The sequence below is a fragment of the Thermobia domestica genome, chromosome 14, assembly GCF_964235325.1.
Source record: "Thermobia domestica chromosome 14, izTheDome1.hap1.1, whole genome shotgun sequence".
NCBI lineage: Eukaryota > Metazoa > Arthropoda > Insecta > Zygentoma > Lepismatidae > Thermobia > Thermobia domestica.
In genome coordinates, this window is record NC_137467.1 from 196,579,632 (window position 1) to 196,594,416 (window position 14,785).

The window sequence follows — 14,785 nt, forward strand, 5'->3', positions numbered from 1 at the left end:
TTTATAAAACAAGTTTATTTTATACAATGGACTATAATGTGTGCAAGGAACACTTATTTTATAAAACAATCTTATAGAATTTTATCTTATACAACTGATGTGTAATCACAGAAGGAAGAATTACATTATGCAAGTTATATATATATATATATATATATATATATATATATATATATATATATATATATATATATATATATATGTGTGTGTGTGTGTGTGTGTGTGTTTGTTTGTTTGTTTGTTTGTTTGTTTGTGTATGCATTCGGTTTGTAATATTCTACAAGAAACATGTATTTTATAAAATAAGATTGTCTTATGCAATGGGTTATAATGTGTGCAAGGAGCACTTATTTTATAAAACAAGTTTATCTTATACAAAGGGGTTTATAGTCACAGAAGGAACACTTAAATGATACAAGTTTTATACAGTTGGTTTGTAATATTTCACGAAGAAGACATGCTTCATACAACAAGTTTATCTTATAATGGGTTATAAAATGTGCAAGGAACACATATTTTATAAAACAAGTTTATCTCTTACAATGATTTTATAATCACAGATCGTACACTTGCATTAACAAGTTTTATACAGTAAGTTTGTAATATTCTAAGAGGTACATGCATTTTACAAAACAAATTTATCTTATACAATTGGTTATAATGTGTGCAAGGAATATTTATTTTATAAAGCAAGTTTATCTTATAGAATGAGTTTGTAATCACAGAAGGAACACTTACATTATACAAGTTTTATGCATTCGGTTTTAATATTCCACAAGCATCTTATACACTGGGCTATAATGTGCGCAAGGAACACTTATTTCATAAAAGAAGTTTATCTTAAACAATGGGTTTCTAATTACATGAGGAACACTTACATTATACAGATGGTTTCTAATGATCTACGAGGAGCATATACTTTGTAAAACAAGTTTATCTTATAGAATGGGTTCATAATAGACACATGGAGCACTTATTTTATTTAATACTGCAGGAGTACATTATAAACACCTTGCATAAGATAAACTTATTTTGTATAAGTTTATCTTATGTATGGTGTTTATAATGTACACCTGCTGTAGAAGGCCGAAGTCCTTCTCCTTCATCTGCATATCAAAATGCAGATGAGGGGCACATTTACATATTATTATGTAAATATATTAAATTGTGATAAAATTAATTGCTTAGAAATTAGTATGCATATTGAATATTAGCTTATTATTATGAATAAAAATGTTTAAACACCGAGCGTAGTACGGAAATATTAATACAATATTGTATTATATTGTATTTATTGATGTATGTTATTTCCTTTATAGGCAAATGATAGGTGATTTTATTGCGTGCATCTCATTACTGGGACATTGTATTATATATATTATACATGGGGATGAAGGAAGATAGTTATTATAATATGCTACATTGGATTAAATTAAAGAAGAAATAAAGGCATATTCAAAGGAATCATGCATTGAAGTTTGGAACTTGGGAAGACGGAGCTACGCTGACAGAATTTTTTTTTTCTCGCGACTCTTCGTCGCCTGGAAAACTGTATGTGAGGTCCTCAACAACTCACGGTTGCAGGAAATCACTAAATGAGCGAGAGAATACAACTCATTAAATACAGGAAGGATCCTACTCACTTCCTCTGGTAAAGCAAAGCTGAATTGGAAACATTGCTGACTGACGCTCAGCATCTTTTGTTGAAAATGTTGTAAAAATTTTAGCGTCAACATGCTAGCTTTTGAATTTGTATAGGTGTGATTTATTGAGTAGCGAGCTCATAGCGTCCTTTCCGACCCCTTCACCCATGTCCAGTACTCCGTCAGTGAACGGGCCTAGAGTTTTACCCAGGATGCACAGCAGTTTTGAAAATTTGTACTTTATTTTGATTCATTTTCTATGTAAAATATTAATATTAACGTATTACGCTCACTCGTTCTTGGAAATACCGTTCTAAATTCATGACTACTTTCGTCCAAGACATTTGGCTCTTGTATTTTTCAAAGTTTATAATAACCAAAGATGTTTTCTTCTCTCTCTATCCTACAACATGGCTGCGGATTGGTAGCAAACAGTTTGAAAGGAAGCCGCAGGAATATAGACTTCCTTCAAGTACTACGAGAGATGACAGTTTATTACAATAATATAAATGTATTCTATGTATATATTTCTTTTATTCTGTATATAATATCATGTATTTCTATTATTCGAAGTGTTAGTTCCAAGTGAAAATAGTTATGTTGTTGTGAAAACTCCATGGACTTCTGTTTTCATCAGAAGCTTCAAATGTTACCGCCATTGCGAAATGATGGCAGCACCTACCAAAGGATTACTGTAAGTACCATGCAGCTAGAAGCAAGCTTCCGTGGTTGCTTGCGGAAGACCTCCCAGTAGATTTAGCCGGAGGCATGAAAACCTTTGTTGGAAGACTCAAGTAAGAGCGAGTTCTTCCTTTCTTAGTTTTTGACATAGTTAATATACTTGTTCAGTGGCTGAACAAGGGAAGTTGATTCATAGCTCGAGGAGAGTAAACGTCGTACCATTGCGGGAGGAAGTCTCCTATACTTCCTAAATACCGGGCAGTTTGACCCAGGAAAAGTGTGAGAATCGTTCTCCCGTGGAATTCCTGTGAACATACATGTAACGACATGTATCGGGAAACATTGTGTGTGGTGAATAGTGCTTCGACTTTCACTTTTATTGCTGACATATACCAAGGTTTTGAACAGTGCTAACCTATAAAATATATTAAAACTGAGTCATAACCTACCTACGACGTTCGATCATGAAGAGTTACTTTAATATTTTTTTTATCCATGTCTCAGTGCTACCTGTAACTTTTAGGCAGTAGAACTAAGTAGACAGTTTTGGTCTAGAAACTTTCCTCTTACCACAGTGGTGCAGTTAGCAACTTCCAGTATGGAAGTAGAAGTATAAATATATAATATCTCTATTTGAGAGATTTCAGGCCTGTCAAGCTAACAGGACAGTGCCTCCTTGGACTTTCGTACAAGGACCCAAGCAGTAGTTAAATTGCTTGTTGTACTGACATTTAATATGTCAACTTCATTATAGTTCGTCGTCCCACCAATCAAAATCGACAAGAACATTGCTGTTCTTCAGTGGAATGACAATGCGGAACACTACGTGGTGATTTCTAGCAGGAACTGTGTGTGTGTGTCACATCTACTACAGGAACAGTGCGCCGAATATATAAAATATTTGATCAATTTATTTTCTTTTAATTTATTTTTTTAAAAGTGAGTAATACTATTATGTTTGTGTTATTACGATCCTCCTCTCTGAGACAGTCAGAGACTCTGAACACAAAATAATGAGGAGCTCTAATTTATATTGAAAATCTAATTTTATTCTTGAGATCAAACAGATCTCTGTGAATCAACCTCAACACATCCTCTTTTATATATATTTTTTAACTAATAGTGGCAAATGTGGTGTAAAATATTAAATTTCATAGTGTGTGTGAGTGGTGCATCATCAACAGAAAAATTCATTATTGGTGTATAAATGGAGTGTTAATGTGTGTCAACATTCAGCAAATGGTCTACCAAGACGGAAATAAACCGCCATCTTTACCCAGTATTTCTAGTGGTCTGTTTTTCCTGCAGGGTGAGTACCTGTTACTAATAGCAATGCTTTGTTTCAGGAGTGTGAGACAAGGAAACACTTTTCCCTTCTCATTGTACATCTGGCTAGCTCCCTGAATGGGGCCCAGGGAGAATCACGCCCATAGTAAAATTTTCGGTTTATGTTTTGTCAATCCCTCAGAAAATTTCCAAGAACTGCGGTGTCTTGTATGTTGAATTTTTATGTTTGTGTTTTGAATTTTGTGCTTTTGTAACAGTATATTAGAGAATTCAGGCGTATTGGAATTTAGGGGGGAAGTGAAACCTTTGTAAATTTTGTATTAATGGTAGTAACGAGAGCACAGGCTCGTCAATTGGAAAACAAGGATAAACAGTTTATTAACGAAGATTTCGCTCAGGGAGCAGACGAGCTCTCAGAGGAGAGTATAATTGAAGCGCAGGGCGCTAACGAGTGCACTGATAGCGTAGTGGGAAACGCTGATGTGGTGGAAACGGTTCCGCCAGCCACCGGTAGGGAAGGAAAGTTCCTGTGCGGGAGGAAAGCATCGAAACGACTGTCAATCCGGAAAATGTTGTTAGCATAGCCATGAACGAAAGTAGTACTCTGGGAAATATTAGTAGCTTAAATCTAGCGGCCATTTTAGGCGAAATATTGCAGGGCCAAAGGAAACTCGAGGAGAGTGAAAAGAACCTAGAGGCAAAATTAGAATTAAAGCTTGTTGAAAATGCGACAAATTTAGAAAGTAAAATGGAAGAAAGTACCAAGAGTTTAGAGTCAAAATTAGAATTGAAGCTAGTTGAAAATGCGTCAAATTTAGAAAGTAAGTTAGAAGAAAGTTCACACAGTTTAGAAAGCAAACTTGAAATGAAATTTGAGGAAAGTTCTCGTAGGCTAGAGCGCAAGGTAGAAAAGAATATAGAAGAGAGCAATAACCATGTTGAAAATAGTTATCATAGGCTTGAACAGGCGATAGAGTCAAGTAATACTCGTCTTGAACTCTAGTTGGAGTCCGTGAGTTCGAGACTTGAGCAAAGTGAGCGTCAGCTAACTGAGCGGTTGGAGCATACCACCGCCGAGTTAAGGGGGGAATTCCACAGCACCCGCGAAGAACTGTCCAGTCGTGTAGCCGAAACAGCAAGTAGGCTAGACGAGATGCAGGAAAATGCTAGCAGTGTAGCCAGGCAGCTAGAGGAGAACTATACCGATCTCACTGAGAATATACAGCGTGTCTCATCTCGTGTAGAACAGACCACTCAAAATCTAAATAACCAGGTCAGGAGAGTGGAAGTGAGCTTCGCTTCCCAAATAGCCAGACTCAGGGGGGAAATCGAACAGGAAACGCAACTCGAGGAAATTCGATCCGTGTGCAACGGTAGCATCCACCAGATGCACGATACTGTTCAAGACGTATGCACTCAGTTGGAGAAGAAAATGGAGGAATGGAAAAACTCCATGCAGAAAGAGACAAGCGAGGTGATCGAGGGACGTCTCGCGAACATCTCCGTCTCTGCCACACAGGAAAGACCTCAATCTCCAAACAACACCTCGAGTCGCGACTTGCACGGTTCTCAACCTGGGAACCTGGCTAAAGCCCACGAGACAGACCCTGTACCGTCAACATCTCGCTCATGTAATCATGAGACGAGACAAAATCTCGCCACAGCATTAGGTCTCATTCACAGAGACGTCACTTTGCCGGTTTATATGGGGACCGAGACCGAAACAGAGACCTATAATTTTCTCCAAGACCTGGACCGTTACTTCGAGGAACACCTCGTATCAATGGTTCCAAGTGAACCGGAGTAAAATCCGAACTTATGAGGACTTCGTTCAGGAATTTAGGCAGTGCTATTTGAGTGAGGAACGTTTGGCGAACTTGAGGGCTAACATACTCACGTCACATTTTGATAGTCGTGTGCACAAATCCCCAGCAGAATATCTGTTGGATTTGCTGCACAAGAATAGCATCTTGGAGCCTCGTATGACAGATGCCACTTTATTGAAAGTACTCCCGAGGCACTTTCCTAACTGGCTATTTCGGGCTATTGTCTCGTCTCGCCCGAAAACCATAGCAGAGTTGCTCAATTTAGTTCAAGAACTGCAGTCTTCGATGACGAATCGGGACCAGTTCTATCAGCAGAACCCTAGGAAGGGGGTCAACATGCTCCAGGTGAGCATTGACAGCGAAGAAAATAGCCCCCCGGCCATTGCGGTAAGCAGCTGGCTCGTAAACAAATAAATAGAACACGAGGTAACCAGCGTCCTTACCAGAGACGAAGACAACAAACCAACCAAAACAACCAGCGCTCACCACCCCGTAATCAGAGCAACGGAAGTGGGTCGTCTGGTTGGTCACGTGGTGGGAACTCCCACACCCACCACAACAACAGTCGTGTAGCCCGCGGTAGGAGGGGAGGAACGCGCAACACGGATAGCCAGCGAGGAAATTCCTTTAGAAGGGAAGAGGAAGAAATCCAGTTGCTCGAACACTATGACCGTGCGCCCCCTCCACCAAACCAACATACCAATGTTACCAGGAGTAACCAATCCTCATCTCCTTCTTCAAGGGAATGAGGATTGTCCGCATATACTTGCGGCGACGGTAGGATGGACACGGAGAGAACTTGTTCACCCGAGTTGACAAAATTACAACCCAAGTATGTGCGTAATTCAGAAACTAGTTTAGAGATTGAAAACATAGATAATTCTTGCGAAACTGCAGTGAAGGAAATTTATACGTCAGAAGAAGAAAAAGAAGAAGGAAATTGCAGTTTTTGTTTACAAATAAAGACTAAGAAGCATTTTGATGAAGGCATGTTAGAAAAGAAATTAGTATTATTAAGTAGGAACGGAGAACATATCGACATAGACAGGGAAATTTATGAGGAAGCTAATGGCATTTTTAAGAACCTTTTTGACTCTTGTAATGAACCGTTACCAGCGAACAACGTCATTTCTCTACCAGAGATAAATGTTTGTTTATTTGGAAAGGAAGTAAATTGTTTATTGGATACAGGGGCAACCTGCTTCGCCATTTCAAAAGAATTTTGGGACACCGTCTCAAATAGCCAACCCCCACCTGCATTTTTGAGTGCGAAGAATATACGGGTAACGTCAGCTTTTGGTAGTAAAGCAGCGACACTAATTGGCCAAACTCTGTTAGTCATTGTGATACAAGGGAAGGAATATCATACTTTAGGTATTATAATTTCAGGCTTAAATAGGTCTTTGATACTAGGAACCAACTTTTTCACTGAATCTCGTGCCGTGTTAGACTATGACACCGGCCTTCTACATCTCAAACATCCTCATAATGTAGAAGTAGCGTTTAGATCCGTAGATTGCGAGACTGAAGATCTAGTCGTTCGATGTTTGGAGTTGAATGCAGAGTGCATAAAACCATTTAGTTTAATGGATGAAATAGATAGTGTTAATTGTAATTTTTCCCTGTCTGACGAAAGACGGAAGGCCATACGGGTTATTGCACAAAATGAGTCTAAGACCTCCAGAGAGCAGGCAACTCGTGCACCAAACTTGGACGATGGAAGATTCCCAAGTGCCCAAGAAATGGCAGTTCACGTATTCCCACCAGAAGAGTGGATGAAAGTGAAGACTCGCGCCTCCCATTCAGAGATAGAAGAGTTTGTATCGAACTACTCAGATCTCTCAGCCTCCCAAAGAGATAGTTTGAAAGCTGTGCTGCTCAAGCATCAAGCCCTTTTTGATGTCAAGCCAGGTTGCATAGATAACTACGTGCATGAGATTGGAGTAACGGACGAACGTCCAATAAAGACCAAACTTTATCCTTACCCTAAACGATACAGGAATTTAGTATCCAATGAAATTTCGAGATGGCTAGCGTGGGGGGTGATCAAGAAACAGCCTACGGCGTATATCAACCCACTGGTAGTGACACCTAAGAGTGATGTACGTATACGAGTCTGTATCGACGGCCGAGCTCTGGCCAAAATATCTGGTGATTTATCTGACAGACCAAGGCCTCCCTTGTCTGTTCTCCAAGACATCTGCGATAATTCTTGGTTCAGCTGCGTGGATGCAACTGAAATGTTCCTCCAGATAAAGGTTAAAGAAAGCGACCAAAAATATTTAGGATTTTTACATGAAGGTATATCGTATGTTTTTCAGAAATTACCTTTCGGTACTAAACAGAGCCTTGCTTCTTGTGTTAGAGCTTTACATATGCTTATAGGAACTGAAGCGCGAGAGTACTGCGGCGCGTATGTCGATGACCTGATTTTAGCCGACAGGAGCTTCAGTGATCATCTTGTACACCTCGACAGAGTGTTGGGTTTACTCACTGCAGGTGGCCTAACTCTCAGGCTGAAAAGTGTAACTTCGCAAGAAAAAGTTTAAACATACTTGGTTTCCAACTTTCTCAATCCGGTATCGGTAAAGATCCGGAGAAAGTGAAGTCGGTGTTAGATTTCAGAACACCCCGGAACGTGAAGGAACTGCGATCCTTCATTGGCTACTGTCAATATTACAGATGCTTCAGTAGGAAATACTCGGAAGTTCTCTATCCGTTGTTCAACCTGCTGAAGAAAAATGTTGGGTTCAAGTGGGAACCCGAACATCAGGCAGCTATGGAGAAGATCAAACAGATCTTTCAAGAAGAAGTAGTGTTGAAGACCGTCCTGCCTGATAAACAACTCATATTAGAATCGGATGCGTGTGATATTGCGTGTTCATCTCTATTGTACCAGCGTGATGATAATGATGACATTAGGGTCATCGCGTTCACATCACACGTGTTCAACGCTGCGCAGAAGAATTACTCCGTAACGGAGAAGGAGTTCTTTGGACTGATAGATGGGGTTGTTAAATTGAAGCAATATTTAGTAGGAACTAGATTCATAATTCGAAGCGACCACCTTGCTCTTAAATGTATTCTGTACTATAGACTTACAAACCAGCGCATCACCCGGTGGGCGATGTTGCTCTCCAATTTTAATTTTGAGTTTCAGTTTGTAAAGTCCAATGAAAATTTGAGTGATTATCACTCAAGGTACCCTCCTCACACAGAAGAAGGCCTCAGTGTTGCACGGAAGCCTATCCTCCTGGAGTCGCTGATGACCATACTGACGGAAATTACTTGTGAGTTGAGGAAGATGATAGCCATACTACCGGAGATGCAGTCTTCAGATCCTGTCTACGGCAAGATCAAGAGAGAAGTAGAAGAGAAGACGGACTCACCAAGTGAATGGTGCTTGCCACCGTTTCGAAGTTTTGAACGGACGCTTATGCAAGCGTGACCGGGAAGGAGTCCGAATATGCATCCCAGAAGTGCTAGTAATTCCACTGCTCGATTATTACCATACAGATCGGGGGCACATGTCGGCCAGCAAATTACTACCACTTCTAACTGAATTTTTCGTATGGCCAAAGATGCGAGCAAGCGTGAGGAGATTTTGTGCTTCCTGCGAATTATGTCAGAAAAGCAACCCTCCCACTGTTATCGGCCGGGACCACTGAATCCCGTCGTTGTGGAAAAGCCAGGCTACCTGGTCTGTGCTGATTGGTTAGGACCCATAACCAAAGGAGTTGGGGGAGTCCACTACATTCTAGTGTTCTACGATGCTTTTTCTAAACTTATTGGTTTATACCCATGTAGAAAAGCAAACACTGCCACTGCAATAAGGAAGCTTAAGGACTACTTAAAAGTAAACCCTAGTGTGGAACTCGTCTTGACAGACAGAGCGTCACCTTTCCAGTCTGACCGCTGGAAAAATGAGTTAGCAGACCTTGGTATCAGGCACATTACTTCTACACCATATTATCCCCAGGGAGAAATGGCAGAGGTAGCAGTGAAAGCCACCGTACGTTTACTGCGTAAATTGTGTCATGATAACCAAAGATTGTGGCCCAAACACTTAGAGAAAATAGAGAAGTGTTTGAATTCTGCGAAACCCTTGACCACTGGCGTGTCAGCCTATGAATGTCATTTTGGACAGTCTATGTCTAGAGACATAGCCAGGCTCTTCGAAATCTCAGAAGTGGATCAGCGCCATGACGTGCAGTACTACATAGAGATTGCTAGGAAAAATCACAAAAAGAATGCTGCTGCACGAAAGAGAAATTTCGACAAGTCACACCGTACAGTAGAGTACAATGTGGGTGACCTTGTTTTATCTAGAGTTTTCCCGAAGTCGGATGCTCTAGCAGGTGTTTCGAAGAAGTTCTTACTCTTATTTTCAGGCCCGTGGAAAATTGTCGCTACCACAGGCAAAAACATGTACACGCTAGCGGATCCTGCGACAGATGAGGTCAAAATGACAAGAAATGCTTACCTACTAAAAAGGTATATTACTAGAGAAAAGGCAAACAACAGTGGTACTGGTGCAATAGAGACGCAATAGTAATCACACATGACGCATCGAACCCCGGACTGGACAACTAGTGTACATAGTGTAGTGCTATAGTGTTTATGTTAGTGTAATAGTGTATTAGTGTATTGTGTATTTATGGAGACTTATGTAATTCAGGTTAAGTAAGTTTAGGGCTTCCTGAATTCTCTGAATTTAGCGTTGGTTTATTTTATTGTAATTCTGTTTATTGTATTTTATTTTGTGATTTACTTTGTATGATTTGTTTTTTTTTCTTAAGTGATATTGTGATTATGTTTCAGGGTAAAAATGTGCCCTCTTTATGATCTACGTCCTGTATTAGCAAATACAGCACCTAGAATCATTGGGGGGAAAACTGTAGAAGGCCGAAGTCCTTCTCCTTCATCTGCATATCAAAATGCAGATGAGGGGCACATTTACATATTATTATGTAAATATATTAAATTGTGATAAAATTAATTGCTTAGAAATTAGTATGCATATTGAATATTAGCTTATTATTATGAATAAAAATGTTTAAACACCGAGCGTAGTACGGAAATATTAATACAATATTGTATTATATTGTATTTATTGATGTATGTTATTTCCTTTATAGGCAAATGATAGGTGATTTTATTGCGTGCATCTCATTACTGGGACATTGTATTATATATATTATACATGGGGATGAAGGAAGATAGTTATTATAATATGCTACATTGGATTAAATTAAAGAAGAAATAAAGGCATATTCAAAGGAATCATGCATTGAAGTTTGGAACTTGGGAAGACGGAGCTACGCTGACAGAATTTTTTTTTTCTCGCGACTCTTCGTCGCCTGGAAAACTGTATGTGAGGTCCTCAACAACTCACGGTTGCAGGAAATCACTAAATGAGCGAGAGAATACAACTCATTAAATACAGGAAGGATCCTACTCACTTCCTCTGGTAAAGCAAAGCTGAATTGGAAACATTGCTGACTGACGCTCAGCATCTTTTGTTGAAAATGTTGTAAAAATTTTAGCGTCAACATGCTAGCTTTTGAATTTGTATAGGTGTGATTTATTGAGTAGCGAGCTCATAGCGTCCTTTCCGCCCCCCTTCACCTATGTCCAGTACTCCGTCAGCGAACGGGCCTAGAGTTTTACCCAGGATGCACAGCAGTTTTGAAAATTTGTACTTTATTTTGATTCATTTTCTATGTAAAATATTAATATTAACGTATTACGCTCACTCGTTCTTGAAAATACCGTTCTAAATTCATGACTACTTTTGTCAACGTGTATCCCTTTCGTACAAGACATTTGGCTCTTGTATTTTTCAAAGTTTATAATAACCAAAGATGTTTTCTTCTCTCTCTATCCTACAACATGGCTGCGGATTGGTAGCAGACAGTTTGAAAGGAAGCCGCAGGAATATAGACTTCCTTCAAGTACTACGAGAGATGACAGTTTATTACAATAATATAAATGTATTCTATGTATATGTTGGGAGCAATGTTCGAAAACGGCCATTGGCCGAAGAAAGTGATCAATTCTAAGTTTGGACAGATGCAATTATCCAAAGTACGAAGAAGTCTATCATTTCGGGGTTTGGTCGCTTAATAGTATCCAAAGCTAGGTTTGGATAATTACAGTTCATCCAAAGCTCAATTTAGTTATTTCCAGTTGTTCTTGCGAGATGTCATTGCAATTTTTTATTCGTGGCGCATGCGCATTCGGAGAATATAGGGAGGGTAAAGCAGAAGTCAGTCTTCAGTCAGGCGGTAGCTTTATGTGTTAACGTGTATGCTTTCTTTGCCACTCACAATTGTTTATTCGTTGAAGTGAAATTGAAGACCGTGCACAACAATGAGTATGGTTGCAGCAGAAGACTTCAAAGCAAAACTAGACGACTACGTTCGAGCTAGTACAGCAGATAATACGTTCTTGTTATCTCCAGAGAAGTACAATGAATTGCTGTTGGAGGTGAAGGCTTCGCAAGAGAAAAAGAAAAGAGGTGAGTCACTGACGTCACTGGACTATCGTCGCCTGAAGAGATATGATGTTTTAAGTATTGGTGGGGTTGAGAAACTTATCGAAAAACGTAAAGATGGTGATAGTGTTATTAGGTATTTCTGTCACACCGGAGAATTATACAGTGTCATTCATAAAGCTCACATTGACACTGGCCACAAACGTTTGAGATGCTTGGACAAAGAACTTAAGCTAAAGTACTGTAATGTAACACGAGAGATCATCAATATTTATCTCAAATTGTGTGGGCAGTGTCAGTTGAAAAAGAAGCAAAAGTGCAAAGGACTGACTGTTAAACCTATTCTCAGTAATCTGCTTAATTCTAGGGGTCAGGTTGATCTTATCGACATGCAGAGTGAACCGGACAAAGGATACAAGTTCATATTAAATTATCAGGATCATCTCACAAAGTTTCTGTTTTTGCGCCCATTAAAGACAAAAAGAGCATCAGAAGTTGCTTATCATCTGATGGATATATTTTGCATTATTGGTGCACCTTGTATTCTTCAAAGTGATAACGGACGTGAGTTCGCAGCTGAAGTTACAAGTGAGCTGGCCTCAGTGTTTGGGTCGAAAATAGTGCACGGCAAGCCGCGCCACTCTCAGTCTCAAGGAAGTGTTGAGAGAGCGAACCAAGATGTTCGAGACATTCTTATTACATGGATGGCAGAAAATAGCTGTTCGTCTTGGGCTGAGGGTCTTCGTTTTGTCCAGATGAAGAAAAACAGGTCCTTCCATAGGGGCATTAACCGGAGCCCCTACGAGGCTTTGTTTGGCGTTCCCATGAGAAATGGACTTTCGGATTCATCTCTTCCATGTGATTTATTACGAGACTTGACCAATGAGGAAGATCTACAAGAAATATTGGCTCGTGATCCACATTGTGACACCATGCAGGAAGGGGAAGGCTCAGGACAGGATGTACAGAATTCATTGACTCGTGATCCACACTGTGACACCATGCAGGAAGAGGAAGGTTCAGGACAGGATGTACAGAATTTATTGACTCGTGATCCACACTGTGACACCATGCAGGAAGAGGAAGGCTCAGGACAGGATGTACAGTATTCATTGACTCGTGATGTACAAGAAGACACTTCAGGACAGGACGCACAGCATTCATTCGTTCGTGATTCCCTTAATAATCTTCGGCAGGAAAGAGAGACTTTTCCAGAATTTCCAGCTTCTTTAGAGACCATCAACACTGCAATTGTGGAAGCAAATGAATCTCCATGTCCGTGCGCAAATAAAGAAAAAAGATGCAACATCTGCACAAGAAGTGAGAGTATACGAGAGGCACGTGAGGGATCCAAAATACATTTAAAGCGACAAGCAAATGAAATGTTAATGGCGTCAAGTAAAAAATTTCCTCGTGCAGACGTAGGACAAACTGTTCTAATCAAAATCCCAGAATTGGACAGAGGCAGAGCTGCTCCGAGGAACGTCATGGCTGTGGTTATGGGGAGAAACGATAACGATCTCTACCAGTTGGGGACTTCTTCGGGAATTATTAGAAAGCTGTACGCGCGCAATGAGTTCCAGTTCGCAGATGAACAGTTTCTTCAGATCAGTGATGTTCCGCAGAGAGACATTTCACTTAGAAGTGTAGCTGAAGCAGAAACACACTCCAGGCAGGGGTTTATTAAGTGCGGCTGCAGGAACTTCTGTTTGAACAAAAAATGTAATTGTGTAAAGAAGGGTGTAAAGTGTAACTCAAAGTGTCATTCCTCAAGTGCGTGTAGGAACAAGTAACTGGACAGTTGACCTATTACAATGTACTTGAAGAGCCTGTATATGTGGCGAATCTGCATTTCAGTTATTCCATTTTATAACTGTAAGTTCATTATATTTTTTCGCACTTACAGCTTAAAATTTTCAGCACACGTTTTTCAAATTCTTCACTGTTTCATTGTGTTAATAACTGAACTTAAAACATTTAACGCACTTTGCTGTTAATGCTTAATTAATTATTGTACTTATTTTTATATGGTGCATATTTTCTAAAAGTCTTCTAAAAAAGAAAGTAAGCTGAATTAGAAGGAATTAATACGAAGAACTATTTTTATTCATATACGAATTTCATACTTCTTATTTGACAGAATTTTGTGATATACATTTTCATTTCTTAAACATTGAAAAATAAAAATCTTGTAAAATGTGTAAAATGTGAAAAAATTAATAAATTTTTTTCTTATTTTCCTTTCTAAATTGAGCTTTGGATGAACTGTAATTATCCAAACCTAGCTTTGGATACTATTAAGCGACCAAACCCCGAAATGATAGACTTCTTCGTACTTTGGATAATTGCATCTGTCCAAACTTAGAATTGATCACTTTCTTCGGCCAATGGCCGTTTTCGAACATTGCTCCCAACATATATATTTCTTTTATTCTGTATATAATATCATGTATTTCTATTATTCGAAGTGTTAGTTCCAAGTGAAAATAGTTATGTTGTTGTGAAAACTCCATGGACTTCTGTTTTCATCAGAAGCTTCAAATGTTACCGCCATTGCGAAATGATGGCAGCACCTACCAAAGGATTACTGTAAGTACCATGCAGCTAGAAGCAAGCTTCCGTGGTTGCTTGCGGAAGACCTCCCAGTAGATTTAGCCGGAGGCATGAAAACCTTTGTTGGAAGACTCAAGTAAGAGCGAGTTCTTCCTTTCTTAGTTTTTGGCATAGTTAATATACTTGTTCAGTGGCTGAACAAGGGAAGTTGATTCATAGCTCGAGGAGAGTAAACGTCGTACCATTGCGGGAGGAAGTTTCCTATACTTCCTAAGTACCGGGCAGTTTGACCCAGGAAA

General features: G+C 39.5%; 2 protein-coding genes across 2 annotated transcripts in view; both read left to right on the forward strand.

Moving 5' to 3' along the window:
- LOC145670521 (uncharacterized) overlaps positions 1 to 14,785 on the forward strand; it is a 1,332,296-nt gene that overhangs the window by 1,074,927 nt on the left and 242,584 nt on the right. The gene's annotated exons all lie outside the window — the stretch shown is intronic.
- Positions 9,009 to 9,989, forward strand: LOC145670206 (uncharacterized). Its single transcript, XM_081738584.1, has one exon. It carries the CDS (start codon positions 9,009 to 9,011, stop codon positions 9,987 to 9,989), a length of 981 nt encoding a protein of 326 aa, XP_081594710.1.